The sequence below is a fragment of the Bombina bombina genome, chromosome 8, assembly GCF_027579735.1.
Source record: "Bombina bombina isolate aBomBom1 chromosome 8, aBomBom1.pri, whole genome shotgun sequence".
Taxonomy (NCBI): Eukaryota; Metazoa; Chordata; class Amphibia; order Anura; family Bombinatoridae; genus Bombina; species Bombina bombina.
This window is the reverse complement of record NC_069506.1, coordinates 138,899,085-138,921,201: the sequence shown is the minus strand read 5'-3', so window position 1 is coordinate 138,921,201 and position 22,117 is coordinate 138,899,085. Positions and strand designations below refer to the sequence as shown.

General features: G+C 37.8%; 1 protein-coding gene across 4 annotated transcripts in view; it reads right to left on the bottom strand.

Moving 5' to 3' along the window:
- The window catches only part of LOC128638563 (uncharacterized), a 431,654-nt gene that overhangs the window by 320,272 nt on the left and 89,265 nt on the right, over window positions 1-22,117 (bottom strand). For all 4 annotated transcript variants that reach the window (XM_053690591.1, XM_053690590.1, XM_053690593.1 and 1 more), the window contains one exon: window positions 12,579-13,764. In XM_053690591.1, coding sequence (XP_053546566.1) covers window positions 12,579-13,764 — 1,186 coding nt within the window. The remainder of the gene's footprint in view (window positions 1-12,578; window positions 13,765-22,117) is intronic.

The window sequence follows — 22,117 nt, the reverse complement described above, 5'->3', positions numbered from 1 at the left end:
ATACACCCCTCACCACACCCACAATTCAGTTTTACAAACTTTGCCTCCTATGGAGGTGGTGAAGTAAGTTTGTGCTAGATTCTACGTTGATATGCGCTCCGCAGCAAGTTGGAGCCCGGTTTTCCTCTCAGCGTGCAGTGAATGTCAGAGGGATGTGAGGAGAGTATTGCCTATTTGAATGCAGTGATCTCCTTCTACGGGGTCTATTTCATAGGTTCTCTGTTATCGGTCGTAGAGATTCATCTCTTACCTCCCTTTTCAGATCGACGATATACTCTTATTTATATACCATTACCTCTGCTGATTTTCGTTTCAGTACTGGTTTGGCTTTCTACAAACATGTAGATGAGTGTCCTGGGGTAAGTAAATCTTATTTTCTGTGACACTCTAAGCTATGGTTGGGCACTTTATTTATAAAGTTCTAAATATATGTATTCAAACATTTATTTGCCTTGACTCAGGATGTTCAACATTCCTTATTTTCAGACAGTCAGTTTCATATTTGGGATAATGCATTTGAATCAATCTTTTTTCTTACCTTAAAATTTGACTCTTTTTCCCTGTGGGCTGTTAGGCTCGCGGGGGCTGAAAATGCTTCATTTTATTGCGTCATTCTTGGCGCAGACTTTTTTGGCGCAAAAAATCTTTTCTGTTTCCGGCGTCATACGTGTCGCCGGAAGTTGCGTCATTTTTTGACGTCCTTTTGCGCCAAAGATGTCGGCGTTCCGGATGTGGCGTCATTTTTGGCGCCAAAAAGCATTTAGGCGCCAAATAATGTGGGCGTCTTATTTGGCGCTAACAAATATGGGCGTCGCTTTTGTCTCCACATTATTTCAGTCTAATTTTTTCTTTGCTTCTGGTTACTAGAAGCTTGTTTATTGGCATTTTTTCCCATTCCTGAAACTGTCATTTACGGAATTTGATCAATTTTGCTTTATATGTTGTTTTTTCTCTTACATATTGCAAGATGTCTCACGTTGCATCTGAGTCAGAAGATACTTCAGGAAAATCGCTGTCTAGTGCTGGAACTACCAAAGCTAAGTGTATCTGCTGTAAACTTTTGGTAGCTATTCCTCCGGCTGTTTGTATTAATTGTCATGACAAACTTGTTAAAGCAGATAATATTTCCTTTAGTAATGTACCATTGCCTGTTGCAGTTCCTTCAACATCTAAGGTGCAGAATGTTCCTGATAACATAAGAGATTTTGTTTCTGAATCCATCAAGAAGGCTATGTCTGTTATTTCTCCTTCTAGTAAACGTAAAAAATCTTTTAAAACTTCTCTCTCTACAGATGAATTTTTAAATGAACATCATCATTCTGATTCTGATGACTCTTCTGGTTCAGAGGATTCTGTCTCAGAGATTGATGCTGATAAATCTTCATATTTATTTAAAATGGAATTTATTCGTTCTTTACTTAAAGAAGTACTAATTGCTTTAGAAATAGAGGATTCTGGTCCTCTTGATACTAATTCTAAACGTTTAGATAAGGTATTTAAATCTCCTGTGGTTATTCCAGAAGTTTTTCCTGTTCCTAATGCTATTTCTGAAGTAATTTCCAGAGAATGGGATAATTGGGTAATTCATTTACTCCTTCTAAACATTTTAAACAATTATATCCTGTGCCGTCTGACAGATTAGAATTTTGGGACAAAATCCCTAAAGTTGATGGGGCTATTTCTACCCTTGCTAAACGTACTACTATTCCTACGTCAGATGGTACTTCGTTTAAGGATCCTTTAGATAGGAAAATTGAATCCTTTCTAACAAAAGCTTATCTGTGTTCAGGTAATCTTCTTAGACCTGCTATATCATTGGCTGATGTTGCTGCAGCTTCAACTTTTTGGTTGGAGACTTTAGCGCAACAAGTAACAGATCATGATTCTCATAATATTATTATTCTTCTTCAGCATGCTAATAATTTTATCTGTGATGCCATTTTTGATATTATCAGAGTTGATGTCAGGTTTATGTCTCTAGCTATTTTAGCTAGAAGAGCTTTATGGCTTAAAACTTGGAATGCTGATATGGCTTCTAAATCAACTCTACTTTCCATTTCTTTCCAATGTAACAAATTATTTGGTTCTCAGTTGGATTCTATTTTCTCAACTGTTACTGGTGGGAAAGGAACTTTTTTACCACAGGATAAAAAATCAAAAGGTAAAAACAGGGCTAATAATCGTTTTCGTTCCTTTCGTTTCAACAAAGAACAAAAGCCTGATCCTTCATCCTCAGGAGCAGTTTCAGTTTGGAAACCATCTCCAGTCTGGAATAAATCCAAGCCTTCTAGAAAGGCAAAGCCTGCTTCTAAGTCCACATGAAGGTGCGGCCCTCATTCCAGCTCAGCTGGTAGGGGGCAGGTTACGTTTTTTCAAAGAAATTTGGATCAAATCTGTTCACAATCTTTGGATTCAGAGCATTGTTTCAGAAGGGTACAGAATTGGTTTCAAGATGAGACCTCCTGTAAAGAGATTTTTTCTTTCCCGTGTCCCAGTAAATCCAGTGAAAGCTCAAGCATTTCTGAATTGTGTTTCAGATCTAGAGTTGGCTGGAGTAATTATGCCAGTTCCAGTTCCGGAACAGGGGATGGGGTTTTATTCAAATCTCTTCATTGTACCAAAGAAGGAGAATTCCTTCAGACCAGTTCTGGATCTAAAAATATTGAATCGTTATGTAAGGATACCAACGTTCAAAATGGTAACTGTAAGGACTATCTTGCCTTTTGTTCAGCAAGGGCATTATATGTCCACAATAGATTTACAGGATGCATATCTGCATATTCCGATTCATCCAGATCATTATCAGTTCCTGAGATTCTCTTTTCTGGACAAGCATTACCAGTTTGTGGCTCTGCCGTTTGGCCTAGCTACAGCTCCAAGAATTTTTACAAAGGTTCTCGGTGCCCTTCTGTCTGTAATCAGAGAACAGGGTATTGTGGTATTTCCTTATTTGGACGATATCTTGGTACTTGCTCAGTCTTTACATTTAGCAGAATCTCATACGAATCGACTTGTGTTGTTTCTTCAAGATCATGGTTGGAGGATCAATTCACCAAAAAGTTCATTGATTCCTCAGACAAGGGTAACCTTTCTGGGTTTCCAGATAGATTCAGTGTCCATGACTCTGTCTTTAACAGACAAGAGACGTCTAAAATTGATTTCAGCTTGTCGAAACCTTCAGTCACAATCATTCCCTTCGGTAGCCTTATGCATGGAAATTCTAGGTCTTATGACTGCTGCATCGGACGCGATCCCCTTTGCTCGTTTTCACATGCGACCTCTTCAGCTCTGTATGCTGAATCAATGGTGCAAGGATTACACAAAGATATCTCAATTAATATCTTTAAAACCGATTGTACGACACTCTCTAACGTGGTGGACAGATCACCATCGTTTAATTCAGGGGGCTTCTTTTGTGCTTCCGACCTGGACTGTAATTTCAACAGATGCAAGTCTCACAGGTTGGGGAGCTGTGTGGGGATCTCTGACGGCACAAGGAGTTTGGGAATCTCAGGAGGTGAGATTACCGATCAATATTTTGGAACTCCGTGCAATTTTCAGAGCTCTTCAGTTTTAGCCTCTTCTGAAAAGAGAATCGTTCATTTGCTTTCAGACAGACAATGTCACAACTGTGGCATACATCAATCATCAAGGAGGGACTCACAGTCCTCTGGCTATGAAAGAAGTATCTCGAATTCTGGTTTGGGCGGAATCCAGCTCCTGTCTAATCTCTGCGGTTCATATCCCAGGTATAGACAATTGGGAAGCGGATTATCTCAGTCGCCAAACGTTGCATCCGGGTGAATGGTCTCTTCACCCAGAGGTATTTCTTCAGATTGTTCAAATGTGGGAGCTTCCAGAAATAGATCTGATGGCTTCTCATCTAAACAAGAAACTTCCCAGGTATCTGTCCAGATCCCGGGATCCTCAGGCGGAAGCAGTGGATGCATTATCACTTCCTTGGAAGTATCATCCTGCTTATATCTTTCCGCCTCTAGTTCTTCTTCCAAGAGTAATCTCCAAGATTCTGAAGGAATGCTCGTTTGTTCTGCTGGTAGCTCCGGCATGGCCTCACAGGTTTTGGTATGCGGATCTTGTCCGGATGGCCTCTTGCCATCCGTGGACTCTTCCGCTACGACCAGACCTTCTGACGCAAGGTCCTTTTTTCCATCAGGATCTCAAATCCTTAAATTTAAAGGTATGGAGATTGAACGCTTGATTCTTGGTCAAAGAGGTTTCTCTGACTCTGTGATTAATACTATGTTACAGGCTCGTAAATCTGTATCCAGAGAGATATATTATAGAGTCTGGAAGACTTATATTTCTTGGTGTCTTTCTCATCATTTTTCTTGGCATTCTTTTAGAATTCCGAGAATTTTACAGTTTCTTCAGGATGGTTTAGATAAAGGTTTATCCGCAAGTTCTTTGAAAGGACAAATCTCTGCTCTTTCTGTTCTTTTTCACAGAAAGATTGCTAATCTTCCTGATATTCATTGTTTTGTACAAGCTTTGGTTCGTATAAAACCTGTCATTAAGTCAATTTCTCCTCCTTGGAGTTTGAATTTGGTTCTGGGGGCTCTTCAAGCTCCTCCGTTTGAACCTATGCATTCATTGGACATTAAATTACTTTCTTGGAAAGTTTTGTTCCTTTTGGCAATTTCTTCTGCCAGAAGAGTTTCTGAATTATCTGCTCTTTCTTGTGAGTCTCCTTTTCTGATTTTTCATCAGGATAAGGCAGTGTTGCGAACTTCTTTTGAATTTTTACCTAAAGTTGTGAATTCCAACAACATTAGTAGAGAAATTGTGGTTCCTTCATTATGTCCTAATCCTAAGAATTCTAAGGAGAAATTGTTACATTCTTTGGATGTTGTTAGAGCTTTGAAATATTATGTTGAAGCTACTAAGTCTTTCCGTAAGACTTCTAGTTTATTTGTTATCTTTTCCGGTTCTAGAAAAGGCCAGAAAGCTTCTGCCATTTCTTTGGCATCTTGGTTGAAATCTTTAATTCATCTTGCCTATGTTGAGTCGGGTAAGACCGCGCCTCAAAGGATTACAGCTCATTCTACTAGGTCAGTTTCTACTTCCTGGGCGTTTAGGAATGAAGCTTCGATTGATCAGATTTGCAAAGCAGCAACTTGGTCCTCTTTGCATACTTTTACTAAATTCTACCATTTTGATGTATTTTCTTCTTCTGAAGCAGTTTTTGGTAGAAAAGTACTTCAGGCAGCGGTTTCAGTTTGAATCTTCTGCTTAGGTTTTTCATTAAACTTTATTTTGGGTGTGGATTATTTTCAGCAGGAATTGGCTGTCTTTATTTTATCCCTCCCTCTCTAGTGACTCTTGCGTGGAAAGATCCACATCTTGGGTAATCATTATCCCATACGTCACTAGCTCATGGACTCTTGCTAATTACATGAAAGAAAACATAATTTATGTAAGAACTTACCTGATAAATTCATTTCTTTCATATTAGCAAGAGTCCATGAGGCCCGCCCTTTTTTTGTGGTGGTTATGATTTTTGTATAAAGCACAATTATTCCAATTCCTTATTTTATATGCTTTCGCACTTTCTTTATCACCCCACTTCTTGGCTATTCGTTAAACTGAATTGTGGGTGTGGTGAGGGGTGTATTTATAGGCATTTTGAGGTTTGGGAAACTTTGCCCCTCCTGGTGGGAATGTATATCCCATACGTCACTAGCTCATGGACTCTTGCTAATATGAAAGAAATGAATTTATCAGGTAAGTTCTTACATAAATTATGTTTTTCCACCATAATATGCAAATAAATTCTTTCCAAATCAGACAATGTGATTGTCTGGATTTTTTTCCACATTTTGTCTCTCATAGTTGAAGTATACCTATGATGAAAATTACAGGCCTTCCTCATCTTCTTAAGTGGGAGAACTTGCACAATTGGTGGCTGACTAAATACTTTTTTGCCCACTGTATGTAGGTTGATACATGACCTTAAAAAATCCCAGAAATCATGGCTCCTAACATTTCACTTTCGGTTCCTAACTTTAGAACAGATGTGCCACATATATCTATGTATGAAATATTAAGTACTCTGTATTATGGATGACTCCATATAGTTAAAAAAACAACTAAAAACTAAACCTCAAATAGGATAGCTTTTATTTTTTATATAGAGATTAACATTAGTATTTTGTATATTTAACATTACTTCATGTAACTTGCCCTTCAAAGGCAAGTTTTTTTGTTTTCACTGGTGTGTAATAATACTTTGTTATGTAGCAGGCATCTACCCTAACTTGTTATCTATTTTTGTTTGATTACAAGTATAAATATGTACATTTTAATTACAGATTAATACCATTGCTCAGTTATGTGGTGAAAAAAAATAAAATAAGATGACTTAATACAACTTAATAAAGTATGAGACAACATAATTAATGTATATTCTATATTTTACAGTGTGTGACTAGAACGCAATTGTGGTTTCTTGCAATTTAAATATATTTAAACAGATATACGTCCTTTATATTTATGCTGCTGTCTCTAGACAAATATCTATAGCAAAATAACATAATTTATGTAAGAACTTACCTGATAAATTCATTTCTTTCATATTAACAAGAGTCCATGAGCTAGTGACGTATGGGATATACATTCCTACCAGGAGGGGCAAAGTTTCCCAAACCTTAAAATGCCTATAAATACACCCCTCACCACACCCACAAATCAGTTTAACGAATAGCCAAGAAGTGGGGTGATAAGAAAAAAAGTGCGAAGCATATAAAATAAGGAATTGGAATAATTGTGCTTTATACAAAAAAATCATAACCACCACAAAAAAGGGTGGGCCTCATGGACTCTTGTTAATATGAAAGAAATGAATTTATCAGGTAAGTTCTTACATAAATTATGTTTTCTTTCATGTAATTAACAAGAGTCCATGAGCTAGTGACGTATGGGATAATGACTACCCAAGATGTGGATCTTTCCACACAAGAGTCACTAGAGAGGGAGGGATAAAATAAAGACAGCCAATTCCTGCTGAAAATAATCCACACCCAAAATAAAGTTTAACAAAAAACATAAGCAGAAGATTCAAACTGAAACCGCTGCCTGAAGAACTTTTCTACCAAAAACTGCTTCAGAAGAAGAAAATACATCAAAATGGTAGAATTTAGTAAAAGTATGCAAAGAGGACCAAGTTGCTGCTTTGCAGATCTGGTCAACCGAAGCTTCATTCCTAAACGCCCAGGAAGTAGAAACTGACCTAGTAGAATGAGCTGTAATTCTTTGAGGCGGAATTTTACCCGACTCAACATAGGCAAGATGAATTAAAGATTTCAACCAAGATGCCAAAGAAATGGCAGAAGCTTTCTGGCCTTTCCTAGAACCGGAAAAGATAACAAATAGACTAGAAGTCTTACGGAAAGATTTCGTAGCTTCAACATAATATTTCAAAGCTCTAACAACATCCAAAGAATGCAATGATTTCTCCTTAGAATTCTTAGGATTAGGACATAATGAAGGAACCACAATTTCTCTACTAATGTTGTTGGAATTCACAACCTTAGGTAAAAATTCAAAAGAAGTTCGCAACACCGCCTTATCCTGATGAAAAATCAGAAAAGGAGACTCACACGAAAGAGCAGATAATTCAGAAACTCTTCTAGCAGAAGAGATGGCCAAAAGGAACAAAACTTTCCAAGAAAGTAATTTAATGTCCAATGAATGCATAGGTTCAAACGGAGGAGCTTGAAGAGCTCCCAGAACCAAATTCAAACTCCATGGAGGAGAAATTGACTTGATGACAGGTTTTATACGAACCAAAGCTTGTACAAAACAATGAATATCAGGAAGAATAGCAATCTTTCTGTGAAAAAGAACAGAAAGAGCGGAGATTTGTCCTTTCAAAGAACTCGCGGACAAACCCTTATCTAAACCATCCTGAAGAAACTGTAAAATTCTCGGTATTCTAAAAGAATGCCAAGAAAAATGATGAGAAAGACACCAAGAAATATAAGTCTTCCAGACTCTATAATATATCTCTCGAGATACAGATTTACGAGCCTGTAACATAGTATTAATCACGGAGTCAGAGAAACCTCTATGACCAAGAATCAAGCGTTCAATCTCCATACCTTTAAATTTAAGGATTTCAGATCCGGATGGAAAAAAGGACCTTGCGACAGAAGGTCTGGTCTTAACGGAAGAGTCCATGGTTGGCAAGATGCCATCCGGACAAGATCCGCATACCAAAACCTGTGAGGCCATGCCGGAGCTATTAGCAGAACAAACGAGCATTCCCTCAGAATCTTGGAGATTACTCTTGGAAGAAGAACTAGAGGCGGAAAGATATAGGCAGGATGATACTTCCAAGGAAGTGATAATGCATCCACTGCCTCCGCCTGAGGATCCCGGGATCTGGACAGATACCTGGGAAGTTTCTTGTTTAGATGAGAGGCCATCAGATCTATTTCTGGGAGCCCCCACATTTGAACAATCTGAAGAAATACCTCTGGGTGAAGAGACCATTCGCCCGGATGCAACGTTTGGCGACTGAGATAATCCGCTTCCCAATTGTCTACACCTGGGATATGAACCGCAGAGATTAGACAGGAGCTGGATTCCGCCCAAACCAGAATTCGAGATACTTCTTTCATAGCCAGAGGACTGTGAGTCCCTCCTTGATGATTGATGTATGCCACAGTTGTGACATTGTCTGTCTGAAAACAAATGAACGATTCTCTCTTCAGAAGAGGCCAAAACTGAAGAGCTCTGAAAATTGCACGGAGTTCCAAGATATTGATCGGTAATCTCACCTCCTGAGATTCCCAAACTCCTTGTGCCGTCAGAGATCCCCACACAGCTCCCCAACCTGTGAGACTTGCATCTGTTGAAATTACAGTCCAGGTCGGAAGAACAAAAGAAGCCCCCTGAATTAAACGATGGTGATCTGTCCACCACGTTAGAGAGTGCCGAACAATCGGTTTTAAAGATATTAATTGATATATCTTCGTGTAATCCCTGCACCATTGGTTCAGCATACAGAGCTGAAGAGGTCGCATGTGAAAACGAGCAAAGGGGATCGCGTCCGATGCAGCAGTCATAAGACCTAGAATTTCCATGCATAAGGCTACCGAAGGGAATGATTGAGACTGAAGGTTTTGACAGGCTGTAATCAATTTTAGACGTCTCTTGTCTGTTAAAGACAAAGTCATGGACACTGAATCTATCTGGAAACCCAGAAAGGTTACCCTTGTTTGAGGAATCAAAGAACTTTTTGGTAAATTGATCCTCCAACCATGATCTTGAAGAAACAACACAAGTCGATTCGTATGAGACTCTGCTAAATGTAAAGACGGAGCAAGTACCAAGATATCGTCCAAATAAGGAAATACCACAATACCCTGTTCTCTGATTACAGACAGAAGGGCACCGAGAATCTTTGTGAAAATTCTTGGAGCTGTAGCAAGGCCAAACGGTAGAGCCACAAATTGGTAATGCTTGTCTAGAAAAGAGAATCTCAGGAACTGATAATGATCTGGATGAATCGGAATATGCAGATATGCATCCTGTAAATCTATTGTGGACATATAATTCCCTTGCTGAACAAAAGGCAATATAGTCCTTACAGTTACCATCTTGAACGTTGGTATCCTTACATAACGATTCAATAATTTTAGATCCAGAACTGGTCTGAAGGAATTCTCCTTCTTTGGTACAATGAAGAGATTTGAATAAAACCCCATCCCCTGTTCCGGAACTGGAACTGGCATAATTACTCCAGCCAACTCTAGATCTGAAACACAATTCAGAAATGCTTGAGCTTTCACTGGATTTACTGGGACATGGGAAAGAAAAAATCTCTTTGCAGGAGGTCTCATCTTGAAACCAATTCTGTACCCTTCTAAAACAATGTTCTGAATCCAAAGATTGTGAACAGAATTGATCCAAATTTCTTTGAAAAAACGTAACCTGCCCCCTACCAGCTGAACTGGAATGAGGGCCGTACCTTCATGTGAACTTAGAAGCAGGCTTTGCCTTTCTAGCAGGCTTGGATTTATTCCAGACTGGAGAAGGTTTCCAAACTGAAACTGCTCCTGAGGACGAAGGATCAGGCTTTTGTTCTTTGTTGAAACGAAAGGAACGAAAACGATTGTTAGCCCTGTTTTTACCTTTAGACTTTTTATCCTGTGGTAAAAAAGTTCCTTTCCCACCAGTAACAGTTGAAATAATAGAATCCAACTGAGAACCAAATAATTTGTTTCCCTGGAAAGAAATGGAAAGTAGAGTTGATTTAGAAGCCATATCAGCATTCCAAGTCTTAAGCCATAAAGCTCTTCTGGCTAAGATAGCCAGAGACATAAATCTAACATCAACTCTAATAATATCAAAAATGGCATCACAGATAAAATTATTAGCATGCTGGAGAAGAATAATAATATCATGAGAATCACGATTTGTTACTTGTTGCGCTAGAGTTTCCAACCAAAAAGTTGAAGCTGCAGCAACATCAGCCAATGATATAGCAGGTCTAAGAAGATTACCTGAACATAGATAAGGTTTTCTTAGAAAAGATTCAATTTTTCTATCTAAAGGATCCTTAAACGAAGTACCATCTGACGTAGGAATGGTAGTACGTTTAGCAAGGGTAGAAATAGCCCCATCAACTTTAGGGATTTTGTCCCAAAATTCTAACCTGTCAGGCGGAACAGGATATAATTGCTTAAAACGTTTAGAAGGAGTAAATGAATTACCCAATTTATCCCATTCCTTAGCAATTACTGCAGAAATAGCATTAGGAACAGGAAAGACTTCTGGAATAACCGCAGGAGCTTTAAAAACCTTATCCAAACGTATAGAATTAGTATCAAGAGGACTAGAATCCTCTATTTCTAAAGCAATTAGTACTTCTTTAAGTAAAGAGCGAATAAATTCCATCTTAAATAAATATGAAGATTTATCAGCATCAATCTCTGAGACAGAATCCTCTGAACCAGAAGAGTCCAAAGAATCAGAATGATGGTGTTCATTTAAAAATTCATCTGTAGAGAGAGAAGATTTAAAAGACTTTTTACGTTTACTAGAAGGAGAAATAACAGACAAAGCCTTCTTTATGGATTCAGAAACAAAATCTCTTATGTTATCAGGAACATTCTGCACCTTAGATGTTGAGGGAACTGCAACAGGCAATGGTACATCACTAAAGGAAATATTATCTGCTTTAACAAGTTTGTCATGACAATTATTACAAACAACAGCTGGAGGAATAGCTACCAAAAATTTACAGCAGATACACTTAGCTTTGGTAGATCCAGCAGGCAGAGGTTTTCCTGTAGTATCTTCTGGCTCAGATGCAACGTGAGACATCTTGCAATATGTAAGAGAAAAAACAACATATAAAGCAAAATAGATCAAATTCCTTATAAGACAGTTTCAGGAATGGGAAAAAAATGCCAAACATCAAGCTTCTAGCAACCAGAAGCAAATGAAAAATGAGACTGAAATAATGTGGAGACAAAAGCGACGCCCATATTTTTTGGCGCCAAATAAGACGCCCACATTATTTGGCGCCTAAATGCTTTTGGCGCCAAAAATGACGCCACATCCGGAACGCCGAAATTTTTGGCGCAAAATAACGTCAAAAAATGACGCAACTTCCGGCGACACGTATGACGCCGGAAACGGAAAAGAATTTTTGCGCCAAAAAAGTCCGCGCCAAGAATGACGCAATAAAATGAAGCATTTTCAGCCCCCGCGAGCCTAACAGCCCACAGGGAAAAAAGTCAAATTTTTGAGGTAAGAAAAAATATGATAATTTAAAGCATAATCCCAAATATGAAACTGACTGTCTGGAAATAAGGAAAGTTGAACATTCTGAGTCAAGGCAAATAAATGTTTGAATACATATATTTAGAACTTTATAAATAAAGTGCCCAACCATAGCTTAGAGTGTCACAGAAAATAAGACTTACTTACCCCAGGACACTCATCTACATGTTTGTAGAAAGCCAAACCAGTACTGAAACGAGAATCAGTAGAGGAAATGGTAAATATAAGAGTATATCGTCGATCTGAAAAGGGAGGTAAGAGATGAATCTCTACGACCGATAACAGAGAACCTTATGAAATAGACCCCGTAGAAGGAGATCACTGCATTCAATAGGCAATACTCTCCTCACATCCCTCTGACATTCACTGCACGCTGAGAGGAAAACCGGGCTCCAACTTGCTGCGGAGCGCATATCAACGTAGAATCTAGCACAAACTTACTTCACCACCTCCCTTGGAGGCAAAGTTTGTAAAAACTGATTTGAGGGTGTGGTGAGGGGTGTATTTATAGGCATTTTAAGGTTTGGGAAACTTTGCCCCTCCTGGTAGGAATGTATATCCCATACGTCACTAGCTCATGGACTCTTGTTAATTACATGAAAGAAAACCTGAGTCTGATAATTCACTTTTCCAGCTGGTTACTAAATTTGAAATTAATTAAAAACGCTTGGTATATTCTGTACGTACATGAAGAAAGGGTAAAACGCACTGAAAATATAATTGTGCCTGAAAACAGAAAAACATGTTAAGTTTGCATGCTTACATACCTTCTGAAGAACACTAGTACTACAGTCTTCAAGAGGTGGAGGGTCTTGTTCCTCTTGGAACTCTACTGATGCAGAGTTACTTGATTTGCAAGCTGAAGAATTACTTTGATCTAAATCTGCACTGTGGTTAGTTTCACACAATTGGTCTTTCGTCTGCTCTTCGACAAGAATGACTTGTAGATACTGATGCAAATCTTCCACAAGAATGACTTGTAGACACTGGTGAAGAGAAGGCATTGCTCCTACCTGAGATTTAATATCTTGATGCTTTGACTCTACATATGTGAAAACCGTGTTCTCTACAGCACTGACCCTACTATCCTTTTCAGCCCATAATTTCCAACACGGATGCCAAGTATCAAAGTAGTACTGAAAAACTTCATCAGGACAGGCTGCTTTTAATTCAACAAGGTAAAGTCTATAGAGATCCATTGAGGATGCTTGAGCAAGATTAAGCAACAAATTCTTTATCTGAAATTGTTCCATTTGACTTAGAAATGAAATTTTACGATGCATACAGTCCAATATTAAAGGCAGGCAGTACCTCACAGAGGCATTAGGAAACAGCGTCTCTATGCATGCAATATTCTGAATTTCAGGGCTCAATGTAACATATTTAACTTGGTTGCTCAAATTAGGAAGGCTATGCAACACAGATGTCAAGAGAAACCTTAGAGATTCTGATAATTCTTTCCGTGTAACACAGAGGGTACAAACTTTCCAACTAAAGTTCTCATCTTGGCAAAGTACAGAGTACAAATCAAACTCCTGGTTTAAGCCTGAAAGGTAGTCAACATAGATGTGTTCTGGGAAATGATGTAATAGATTTTGCATTATTGTTGTCATCACAAAAATGTACTTAACAATTAGTTTATCCTCTGTATAAATAAATTTCACTTTTGCAGTAGGGTCAGAATTAAAAAGGGATTCCAGTTCATCAAGAAGTTGAGATTCACCACCAAAAGGAAAGCGAAGGAGTTTTGTCAGGTCGTTCCTATCCATAAACTTATCAGAAACACCATTCGACAATGTGGCTGGTACTTCAACGTAGGATATTGGCTTTCGGGTAAAACGAGATGGGAGGTCGATCTCCGAGTCATGAATATGATTAAGGTCAGCCTTTGTGATTATTAACTTGTCTTTTTCTGGCCCAAGTGTTAGCTGAATGAGCGCAGGACAACGCTTCCTAAAAAAATATGAAAAATATTTAGTTATTTCATATTAATAGATTAAAAGAATAAGAAGTTTGAATCAAGCTAGTATAAACTTTTAACTGCATGTTTATACAATACTACCAAAAACCTTTAATCTAAGATCATTTTAATTAATCATACCCTGTGGCATAGTACATCGATTTATGTGCCCAAACATAACCTAAATTAGTGTTCCCATTCTACTTTATGTGTAAATCAATAATTATGTAGTGCAGGGAAAAAGAAATTCCAATGCATTGACAGCTTAAAGGAAAGTTTACTCAAACATTTTCTCCCCTTTAATTTGTTCCCAATGTTCCACTTTACCTGCTGGAGTGTATTAAATTGTTTACAAGTATTTCCATTACCCTTATATTGGCATTTGAAATAGTTTATTTAGCCTGTGGTATCCCCACCTATCCTGAAAGTTTTTGGCCTCAAGGCCAAGCTGTGTTAACACAGCCAGTAGAAGAAATTACACTCCCAGTGGGTTATAGAAGAGATAAGGTAATAAAATGTTAATTTTCCATTGTTGTCTCCAAGTATTGGTTATTGGTTTACAGACAGAAATAATATAAAGAAGCATGTACAGTATATGTACACAATGATGTACACAATGTGATAAAGTATTAAGATCTGATTATACCTACAAACTCAAGCCATTTAATTAGGTTGCGGCTTCAAAACACAAAATCAGCTAATTCAAATAGACAAATAAGCCTTAAAAAAGCAAATCTCGTACATTTTATACTCTGCAGCTGGTAAAAAAAGTAATTGGAAACACATTAAGGAAAAAACTATTTTATAGTATACTGTCCCATTAATGATAGTTAAAAAAAAAAAAAAAAAAAAAAAAGGAAATTAAATCCATCAGTAATGACATTCTCCTTGCAATATATAGACCAGGAAAATGAAACGTCCAAAGAAAATAATTCCACATTACCATAGGATTGAGGGTTTCTTTGAAATAAATATAGTTTTTTTCCTTAATGTGTTTCCAATTACTTTTTTACCAGCTGCAGAGTATAAAATGTACGAGATTTGCTTTTTTAAGGCTTATTTGTCTATTTGAATTAGCTGATTTTGTGTTTTGAAGCCGCGACCTAATTCATGGACTCTTGCCAAAATGAAAGAAATCAATTTATCAGGTAAGTTCTTACATAAATTATGATATATATATACACACACACACATATATATATATACACACACATACACACACATATATACATATACGTGTATATATATATATATATATATATATATATATATATATCATAATTTATGTAAGAACTTACCTGATAAATTGATTTCTTTCATTTTTGCAAGAGTCCATGAGCTAGTGACGTATGGGATACACATTCCTACCAGGAGGGGGCAACGTTTCCGAAACCTCAAAATGCCTATAAATACACCTCCCACCACACCCACAACTCAGTTTAACGAATAGCCAAGTAGTGAGGTGGTAACAAAAGGAGTAAAAAAAAAGCATACAAAAAGGAACTGGAAATATAAATATAATTGTGCTTTTATAAAAAAAAAACCATAACCACCATAAAAAGGGTGGGCCTCATGGACTCTTGCCAATATGAAAGAAATGAATTTATCAGGTAAGTTCTTACATAAATTATGTTTTCTTTCATGTAATTGGCAAGAGTCCATGAGCTAGTGACGTATGGGATAGAAATACCCAAGATGTGGAAGTCCACAGAAGAGTCACTAGAGAGAGAGGGATAAAATATCAACAGCTATTGTCACTGAGAAATTAAATCCACACAATAATTAAGCTTTTCTTAAATCAAAAGCAGTAGAATCAAACTGAGACAGCTGCCTGAAGAAGTTTTCTACCAAAGACTGCTTCAGAAGAAGCAAATACATAAAAAAATGGTAAAAACAATAAAAGTATGCAAAGAAGACAAAATTACTGCTTTGCAAATTTGATCAACCAAAGCTTCATTCTGAAAAAGCCCAAGCAATGGTGACTGAACTTAGTAGAATAAGCTGTAAATCTCCGAGGCAGAGCCTGCCCTGCCTCCAAATAAGCCTTGAAAACAAAAAACTAACCAGGATGCCAAAGAAATGGCAGAGACTTTCTAACCTTTTCTGGAACCAGAAAAACAACCAATAGACTAGAAGTTTTATGAAATCCTAGTAACCTCGATATAGAATTATAAAAATCTTACCACATCCAAAGGATGTAAAGAACTTTCAAAAAATTCTTTAGGATTAGGACACAAAGAAGAAACAACAATTTCTCTACTAATGTTCAAATTCATAACCTTAGGAAGACACAAAATAAAGAAGTCCACAAAACCACTTATCTAGATGAAAAATCAGATAAGGAGACACACAAGAGAGGGCTGATAAGTCAGAAACTCTTCTAGCAGAAGAGATAGCCAGGAGAAACAACACTTTCCAAGAAAGTAAATAATCCTCAAAGAAAATGTAAGCTCAAAAGAAAGAGCCTACAAAATCCTTAAACCAAATTAAGACTCCAAAAAGGAGAAATTAATAACTTAACAGGCTTGATACAAACCAGAGCCTGAACCAAACGGTGAATATCAGGAAGTTGAGCAATCTTTCTTAAAAATAAACAGAAAGAACTGAGATTTGTCCATTCAAAAAAATTGTAGACAAACCTTATCCAAACCATCCTGAAGTAACTGAAAAATCCTTGCAATTCTAAAATAATGAAAAGAGAATTTATGAAAAGAACACCATAAAATATAGGTTTTCCAAACCTGATAATACATGTTACTTGAAAGAGACTTACAAGCCTGCAACACAGTGAGAAACAAAACTGAGTCAGAGAAACCTCTTTGACTAAACACTAATTAATTTCCATACCTACAAATTAGTAAATGGATATCCCAATGGAAAAACGGCCCTTGAAACAAGAGGGCTGGCAAAAGAGAAAGCAGCCAAGGATGGTAACAGGACATCCGGACAAGATCCACATACCAAACCTGTGAGTCTATGTTGATGCTATCAGAAACACATGAGACCATTCCAATATGATCTTGGAGATCACCCTTAGAAGAAAAACCAGAGGCGGAAACATGTAGCCAGGTTGCAAAACTAAGACACTGCTAATGCATCCACCATCTCCTCATGAGGAACCCTGGACCTGAAAAGGTACCTTGGAAACTGAGAAAACACATCTGTATAAAGATACCACTCTCCCAGACGTAAAGTCTGATGGCTGAGATAATCCACCTCCCAAAATGTCTAAACCTGATATATGAATCTTATAGATTAGACAAGAGATGAATTCCACCTAATAATGTATTCAAGATACTTCTTAATTGCTAAGGAACTGCGAGTCCCTATTGATGATTGACATATGCCACAGTTGTGATATTGTCTGTCGGAAAGTAAAATGAAAAGCTCTCGTAAAAATGATGATAATCTAATAACCAAATCAGAGAGAGTTGAGTGTTGGAATTTAAGAATATCAACTGTGATATCTGAAAACAATCCCTGCACCATTGATTCAGTATGCAAAGCTAAAGAGGTCTCAGATGAAAAACAAGCAAAAGGAACCACATCCGATGCTGCAGTTATGAGACTGAAAACTTCCATGCACATAGCCACCGAAAGGAATGTTCTAGACTGTAAGTTTAGACAGGCTAACGTCAATTACAATTGACTCTTGTCTGATAAAGACAAAGTCATGAACACTGAATACATCTAGAAACCCCAAAAAAAGGTGACCCTTGTCTGAGGAAACACGAAACTCTTAGGTAGATTAAATCCTCTAACCATGTCTTGAAGAAACTAAACTAGTTGATTAATGAGATATTCTAATAAAAGAAAGGTTTAAGCTAATACCAAGATACCATCCAAATAATGAAGCACCACAATAACCTACTGTCTGAATACAGAAAGAAGGGCTAGACCAAATGGAAAAGCTACAAATTGGTAAAGCTTACCTAAAAGAGAATCTCAGAAACCAAAAGTGGTCTGAATGAAATAAAATATGAGGCTAAACGTCCTGTAAAATAGAGTGGACATGAAATGACCTTGCTGAACAAAAGACATAATAGTCCTTATAGTCGCCAACTTGAAAGTTGAGACTCTTACATAACAATATAACCTTTTCAGAATGATCCAAGATTGGACTGAATAAACCCTTCTTCTTTGGGACAAAGAATAGAATTGAATAGAAACCCAAACCCTGTTCCTGCTAAAGAACTGGTATAATCACTCCTGAAAAAAATTCACAGAGTGTACTAAGAAAGAAAGAATCTTCCCATAGAAGGTCTCATTCTAAAAATCTATTCAAAACCCTAAGAATAATATAGATTTTGGACTGAGTTTCCAAAGACAATTTAATCTGCTCCTCACCAGGACGGACTGGTTTGAGAACCGCACCTTCATGCAGTCTTAATAACTAGCAATTATATATAAAATGCTTTTTTCAGTGCTTGCACTCTGAGTTTACCCAATCAGCAGCTGATAAAAAACATAATTTATGTAAGAACTTACCTGATAAATTCATTTCTTTCATATTAGCAAGAGTCCATGAGCTAGTGACGTATGGGATATACATTCCTACCAGGAGGGGCAAAGTTTCCCAAACCTCAAAATGCCTATAAATACACCCCTCACCACACCCACAATTCAGTTTAACGAATAGCCAAGAAGTGGGGTGATAAAAAAGTGCGAAAGCATATAAAATAAGGAATTGGAATAATTGTGCTTTATACAAAAATCATAACCACCACAAAAAAAGGGCGGGCCTCATGGACTCTTGCTAATATGAAAGAAATTAATTTATCAGGTAAGTTCTTACATAAATTATGTTTTCTTTCATGTAATTAGCAAGAGTCCATGAGCTAGTGACGTATGGGATAATGACTACCCAAGATGTGGATCTTTCCACACAAGAGTCACTAGAGAGGGAGGGATAAAAATAAAGACAGCCAATTCCTGCTGAAAATAATCCACACCCAAAAATAAAGTTTAACGAAAAACATAAGCAGAAGATTCAAACTGAAACCGCTGCCTGAAGTACTTTTCTACCAAAAACTGCTTCAGAAGAAGAAAATACATCAAAATGGTAGAATTTAGTAAAAGTATGCAAAGAAGACCAAGTTGCTGCTTTGCAAATCTGGTCAACCGAAGCTTCATTCCTAAACGCCCAGGAAGTAGAAACTGACCTAGTAGAATGAGCTGTAATTCTTTGAGGCGGAGTTTTACCCGACTCAACATAGGCAAGATGAATTAAAGATTTCAACCAAGATGCCAAAGAAATGGCAGAAGCTTTCTGGCCTTTTCTAGAACCGGAAAAGATAACAAATAAACTAGAAGTCTTACGGAAAGATTTCGTAGCTTCAACATAATATTTCAAAGCTCTAACAACATCCAAAGAATGCAACGATTTCTCCTTAGAATTCTTAGGATTAGGACATAATGAAGGAACCACAATTTCTCTACTAATGTTGTTGGAATTCACAACTTTAGGTAAAAATTCAAAAGAAGTTCGCAACACCGCCTTATCCTGATGAAAAATCAGAAAAGGAGACTCACAAGAAAGAGCAGATAATTCAGAAACTCTTCTGGCAGAAGAGATGGCCAAAAGGAACAAAACTTTCCAAGAAAGTAATTTAATGTCCAATGAATGCATAGGTTCAAACGGAGGAGCTTGAAGAGCTCCCAAAACCAAATTCAAACTCCAAGGAGGAGAAATTGACTTAATAACAGGTTTTATACGAACCAAAGCTTGTACAAAACAATGAATATCAGGAAGAATAGCAATCTTTCTGTGAAAAAGAACAGAAAGAGCAGAGATTTGTCCTTTCAAAGAACTTGCGGACAAACCCTTATCTAAACCATCCTGAAGAAACTGTAAAATTCTCGGTATTCTAAAAGAATGCCAAGAAAAATGATGAGAAAGACACCAAGAAATATAAGTCTTCCAGACTCTATAATATATCTCTCGAGATACAGATTTACGAGCCTGTAACATAGTATTAATCACAGAGTCAGAGAAACCTCTTTGACCAAGAATCAAGCGTTCAATCTCCATACCTTTAAATTTAAGGATTTCAGATCCTGATGGAAAAAAGGACCTTGTGACAGAAGGTCTGGTCTTAACGGAAGAGTCCACGGTTGGCAAGAGGCCATCCGGACAAGATCCGCATACCAAAACCTGTGAGGCCATGCCGGAGCTACCAGCAGAACAAACGAGCATTCCTTCAGAATCTTGGAGATTACTCTTGGAAGAAGAACTAGAGGCGGAAAGATATAGGCAGGATGATACTTCCAAGGAAGTGATAATGCATCCACTGCCTCCGCCTGAGGATCCCGGGATCTGGACAGATACCTGGAAAGTTTCTTGTTTAGATGGGACGCCATCAGATCTATTTCTGGAAGTTCCCACATTTGAACAATCTGAAGAAATACCTCTGGGTGAAGAGACCATTCGCCCGGATGCAACGTTTGGCGACTGAGATAATCCGCTTCCCAATTGTCTATACCTGGGATATGAACCGCAGAGATTAGACAGGAGCTGGATTCCGCCCAAACCAAAATTCGAGATACTTCTTTCATAGCCAGAGGACTGTGAGTCCCTCCTTGATGATTGATGTATGCCACAGTTGTGACATTGTCTGTTTGAAAACAAATGAACGATTCTCTCTTCAGAAGAGGCCAAAACTGAAGATCTCTGAAAATTGCACGGAGTTCCAAAATATTGATCGGTAATCTCACCTCCTGAGATTCCCAAACTCCTTGTGCCGTCAGAGATCCCCACACAGCTCCCCAACCTGTGAGACTTGCATCTGTTGAAATTACAGTCCAGGTCGGAAGCACAAAAGAAGCCCCCTGAATTAAACGATGGTGATCTGTCCACCATGTTAGAGAGTGTCGAACAATCGGTTTTAAAGATATTAATTGAGATATCTTCGTGTAATCCTTGCACCATTGCTTCAGCATACAGAGCTGAAGAGGTCGCATGTGAAAACGAGCAAAGGGGATCGCGTCCGATGCAGCAGTCATAAGACCTAGAATTTCCATGCATAAGGCTACCGAAGGGAATAATTGTGACTGAAGGTTTCGACAAGCTGCAATCAATTTTAGACGTCTCTTGTCTGTTAAAGACAGAGTCATGGACACTGAATCCATCTGGAAACCCAGAAAGGTTACCCTTGTCTGAGGAATCAAAGAACTTTTTGGTAAATTGATCCTCCAACCATGATCTTGAAGAAACAACACAAGTCGATTCGTATGAGATTCTGCTAAATGTAAAGACTGAGCAAGTACCAAGATATCGTCCAAATAAGGAAATACCACAATACCCTGTTCTCTGATTACAGACAGAAGGGCACCGAGAACCTTTGTAAAAATTCTTGGAGCTGTAGCTAGGCCAAACGGCAGAGCCACAAACTGGTAATGCTTGTCCAGAAAAGAGAATCTCAGAAACTGATAATGATCTGGATGAATCGGAATATGCAGATATGCATCCTGTAAATCTATTGTGGACATATAATTCCCTTGCTGAACAAAAGGCAAGATAGTCCTTACAGTTACCATCTTGAACGTTGGTATTCTTACATAACGATTCAATATTTTTAGATCCAGAACTGGTCTGAAGGAATTCTCCTTCTTTGGTACAATGAAGAGATTTGAATAAAACCCCATCCCCTGTTCCGGAACTGGAACCGGCATAATTACTCCAGTCAACTCTAGATCTGAAACACATTTCAGAAATGCTTGAGCTTTTACTGGATTTACTGGGACACGGGAAAGAAAAAATCTCTTTGCAGGAGGTCTCATCTTGAAACCAATTCTGTACCCTTCTGAAACAATGCTCTGAATCCAAAGATTGTGAACAGAATTGATCCAAATTTCCTTGAAAAAACGTAACCTGCCCCCTACCAGCTGAGCTGGAATGAGGGCCGCACCTTCATGTGGACTTAGAAGCAGGCTTTGCCTTTCTAGCTGGCTTGGATTTATTCCAGACTGGAGATGGTTTCCAAACTGAAACTGCTCCTGAGGATGAAGGATCAGGCTTTTGTTCTTTGTTGAAACGAAAGGAACGAAAACGATTATTAGCCCTGCTTTTACCTTTAGATTTTTTATCCTGTGGTAAAAAAGTTCCTTTCCCACCAGTAACAGTTGAAATAATGGAATCCAACTGAGAACCAAATAATTTGTTACCCTGGAAAGAAATGGAAAGTAAAGTAGATTTAGAAGCCATATCAGCATTCCAAGTTTTAAGCCATAAAGCTCTTCTAGCTAAAATAGCTAGAGACATAAACCTGACATCAACTCTGATAATATCAAAAATGGCATCACAGATAAAATTATTAGCATGCTGTAGAAGAATAATAATATCATGAG